The 3810-nt window shown below is 62.2% G+C and overlaps 1 protein-coding gene across 2 annotated transcripts; it reads right to left on the bottom strand.

Moving 5' to 3' along the window:
- Positions 1-494: 494 nt before the first annotated feature.
- On the bottom strand, positions 495-2721 carry FAM181A (family with sequence similarity 181 member A). 2 transcript variants are annotated; one of them, XM_057733753.1, is made up of 2 exons: positions 2616-2721; positions 495-1902 (listed from the first exon to the last, which is right to left on the bottom strand). In XM_057733753.1, the coding sequence occupies exon 2, from the start codon at positions 1814-1816 to the stop codon at positions 938-940; it is 879 nt and encodes a 292-aa protein (XP_057589736.1). In that variant the 5' UTR covers positions 1817-1902; positions 2616-2721; the 3' UTR covers positions 495-937. The 2 variants fall into 2 exon arrangements, with proteins under 2 accessions (XP_057589736.1, XP_057589734.1); XM_057733751.1 differs by lacking the exon at positions 2616-2721 and adding an exon at positions 2391-2496 and having other exon boundaries at positions 938-1902.
- Between the last annotated feature and the right edge of the window lie 1089 nt (positions 2722-3810).

The raw sequence follows: 3810 nt of genomic DNA, 5'->3' as shown, positions 1-3810 counted from the left end.
ATTTGGTCAAACGACCAGTGATTTTGTCCACATGGGGCTCAGCTCCTATTAGGCCTTGGCCCAGCCTCCGCCCTGAGGCTGTGATTGGAGTGGAAGGTACCACAGAGGGAACCATTCTCATCTCACCCCTCCTCCTGCAGGTGGGGCAGAGAGGTCCCAAAAGCCGCACATCCCATGGCAGAGCCAGGGGGACAGGTCCCTCTGCCCTGGTACCAGCCTCCCTATTCTTCAGAGTACTTTGGACCCTCTGGGGAGCCACACCTTCCCCACTCTGTTCTCTGACATGGGGAATCAGAACATCCTTTCCCATGAATCCTCTCCACCCTCCTTCCTTCGAGTTGAGCTGTCAGACACCAACGCCTATTCCCAGACATCCCAGAGGTCTTTGGGCCACTCCAGGCCTCACCCACAGCCTCTGTAAGTGGCCCTCTACCTGGGCACAGACAGCAGGTGGAGGCCTGGGAACCTTTCAACTTCATGAACCCAAGATGTGAAAACCGCGAAAGAAATGTCTTTATTCTTTTAACCTTCTTAATATTTACAAAGAACAAGAAGGACAGAACTGAGATTGGCTTACACAGTGGGTGGCAAATGAACAGGTGTGTAACTCTGGCTTCTGGAATGGCTGGCTGGCTGGCCAGAGCAATGCCCCGCCGCCTGAGGTCTGCAAGGGCACGCGGGTACTCTGTCGGGCTCTGGCCTGGTTGGGGAGGGGCTGGCCGAGTCCGGCCCCACAGCTCCCAAGGCTGCAAGGCCTGGCTGGGCGCATGCCTGAGAAGCCCCTGCCCCGATCCTGCCCGCCCCCTCCCACACACACACAAAGGGAAGGTTCTCAAGAGGCCACACCATTGCCCAGCCCACTCCTCACCAGGAGAGCGCCTGGGGTCCCCAGTACCCCTGCAGGCCAGGGGTGGGGGCCAAGGCCCTCCCAACCCGGCTAGAGGTAGCCAAAGATGTTGAAGATGGGTGGGGGCACAGCCGGCTTGGTGGGGATAGGCTTTAGGACCACGGGTCGATACACTTTCTGCCCCGGGCCCTCCACATCCTTGCAGAAATGGGCCAGCTCGCTGGGGGAAGCCGAGCTTTTCCGCCAGAGGCCCAGGCTGGGGACCGGGCTCTGAGGCAAGGCCCCTGGAGGGCCCGGGTAGACGGGCTGTCCGTGGTACTGGAAGGGGCAGCAGCTCCAGGCATTGACACGGCCCACCAGGGAGACCCCGGGCATCTTGAGTGGCTCCTTTTCAGCAGGCGCCCTTGGGGATGCGGGCACCGGGTCTGTCTCGGGCCCCAGGGGCTCCAAGCCCTTGCAGTGTTTCTTACCCTCATAGGGAGGCCCCTCCCTGGGGCCCAGTCCCCCCTCCAGCCCCACGGGGTAGCTGTGGGTGGGCCGTGGCTCTTCCCAGAAGGAAGCGGGCAGCTGTCTTTTCCTCATGGGCACCTGGCCAGGCCTGGCAGCTTCTGGATCCAGCCCGTGTAGGGTCTGCTCCTTAGAGAGACATTCCTCCCTGTAAGGGTTCCCCAGTGCCTTCTCCTCGCAGCCCCTACCCCCGCTGGGGCTGGAACGGTGGCCAGAGTGGAGAGGCGGTCTCCCGGGACGGTCCTCGGGCCCCCTTTTCCGGGGAGGCTCGGCCCCTGTGCCGGGGAGGCCCCGCGGGATCCGGGAATACTTCTGGGAGAAGCGTTTGAGCTGCTTCTGCAGGTACTTGCGGTGATCCACTGAGCGGCGGCAGGGTGCAGACTTGTCCAGGGCCGCCTTGATGTCGCTGGACGCCAGGTTCACAAAGTTCAGCAGCATCTTCACGTCACTGTCGGATGCCATCACCAGGGGGCCACTGCACAGGGCTTTCCATGAAGAGGGTGGTTCTGTAGGCGGCTGGCAGCTCCAGGGAAGGGCACGGAGCTGACCTGGGGGGGACACAGCACCCGTTGGAGTCTCTCTGAGCAACCACACTCGGCCCTCCCCAAAGGCCACGTGGCTGCAGACAGTGGTCCCCACCCCAGCACTCCTCAGCCCTAGACAAGAGTCCTGGGTCATGGGATGCCCATTCAAGCTGCTAAGCATTCCCAGAGCGTTTGTGATGCACTCACTTCACCTTCTTGGGTCTGTTGCTCTGCATATGCAGCGGAGGCTCAGAGAGGTCAGGTGACTCGCCCAAGGCAACCCAGCCGCAAGTGGCATTGCTGGGGCTGGAGCCCACTGTGTCTCCCACACACCATGCCTCCGGCATGCGCAACTTGCCAGCAAGGTTTTTATTTTCTGAGCCGAGGCAAGCGCTCCACTTTAAGGCAAGGCCAAGCCCCCTCTCTCCCTGGCGGTGCCCTCCTCCTCCCACCCCCGCCCCCAGCCCTACTAGCATCACCCCCCCCCCCCTTGGTCCCCACGCTCCACCCACAGCTCTCACGCAGGACAGGCAGGACCCCTGTCTGGCACTCAAGCCGAGGCCTGCCTGGCGGGCTGATCTCAGGCTGTGGGCAGCAGGGACTCCCCCGTAGAAGCATCTGCAGCAATTTCATGCCTCCTCGGCCACCACCCGCAGCACCTCGCCCCTCCCCCAGGCCCCGGCCTGCCCCACGCCCCCGCCCAGTGGGGCCTGAGCCGCCTGGGCCTCCACACTGACCGAGGGTGTGGGGCCCCGGGCCCCGCCAAGGTGGCCCGGCAGGTTCCCCGCCGCAGACCTGGGCCAGGCCCGGCGCGGCCGGCGAGCTCCGTGGTCCAGCTGGAGGCGGTTGTGCAGCCCTCGAGTGGGCTGAATGGAGGACGAGTCCCCGGAGCTGGGGGGCCCCTCAGGCCAATCAGGAGCGCCTCTCCAGATACAAAGCATCCCAATCAGGCGGCAGCGCCCCGTTCCCACATTCTTTGCCGTCACAAATTGTCACCATGGGGACCATCACAAAAAAAGACAGCTCCCAAATGCAATCATTTCCCGGTAAATTTCTACCCTTCAGCCCACTCTCCCTCTCGGCCTCCACGCCCCTCCTCCCCTTGACCTCGGTTCCCTGGTTTCTCGAGGGGGCGGGGTGTGTGTATGTGTGTGTGTGTGTGTGTGTGTGTGTGTGTGTGTTTAAAAAGTCCAAGATTGAGGAGGGGCTGGGCCCAGAAGAGATGGGCTTGCAAACCTCCCCCAAAGACTCCAGGCCTCTAGCTGCCATGCTCCACTGCAGACAGACAATCGGACGGGGTAAGCCAGGGCGGGCTGCCTTCCCCACTGTCCTTGAGTGTTGAGTGGTGCTCTCCACGCTCTCTCGCTCTCTCTCCCTCTCTCTTTCTCTATCCTCGCTCTCCCCACCCCCTTCCTAAGGCATCGGGCACTGGCAGGCCCGCGAGGGCGGCCGGCACACTGATGCTGGAGAGGTAGCCAGGGAAGGACTCTCTAACGAGGTGCTGGGATATCCATGGGAAGGGAGCCGGAGCTCTCAGGAATCTTGTCTTTATGTTTGCTTCCTCAATTGAGCTGCACAAAGCCTGAATTGCCCATTCAGCGCGGCCGGACAAAAGGTTGGTGTTGCACGGTCCCCTAGCATTTGTAGTCAAACAGCTAGGGACTTAAATCGAGTCGTCATGATGGAGAAAGAGGTGGACAAAGCCCATAGAATTGCCATCAGCAAACATTTTCCTGTGTCATATTAGCCAGTCTCCATGGCTCCCCCTGGCCTGGGGACAATGGCACAAGTTTGCACACTTGGCTACTGTCACCGTGCCAACGCCAGCGGGGCCGCAAGCAGGGCGGCTCTGAGCAAGCGAGGGAGCCCAGAGCCGGCCGCTGGCCCTGCCCACCGACTGGCCGGAGGAAAGGTGAGGCCGCAGGCGGAGGG

The sequence above is a fragment of the Hippopotamus amphibius genome, chromosome 4 (genome assembly GCF_030028045.1).
Source record: "Hippopotamus amphibius kiboko isolate mHipAmp2 chromosome 4, mHipAmp2.hap2, whole genome shotgun sequence".
In the NCBI taxonomy this organism is placed as follows: Eukaryota; Metazoa; Chordata; class Mammalia; order Artiodactyla; family Hippopotamidae; genus Hippopotamus; species Hippopotamus amphibius.
The sequence above is the reverse complement of the archived record's forward strand: the minus strand, read 5'-3'. Positions and strand labels throughout refer to the sequence as shown.

Excerpts from the sequence above, each read along its gene's own strand:
- FAM181A (XM_057733751.1), bottom strand. The coding sequence starts at position 2,496 with ATGCTTCTACGGGGGAGTCCCTGCTGCCCACAGCCTGAGATCAGCCCG. Across the intron at positions 1,903-2,390 it reads GCCTGTCCTGCGTGAGAGCT|GTCAGCTCCGTGCCCTTCCC; the intron begins GTGGGTGGAGCG and ends TGTCCCCCCCAG.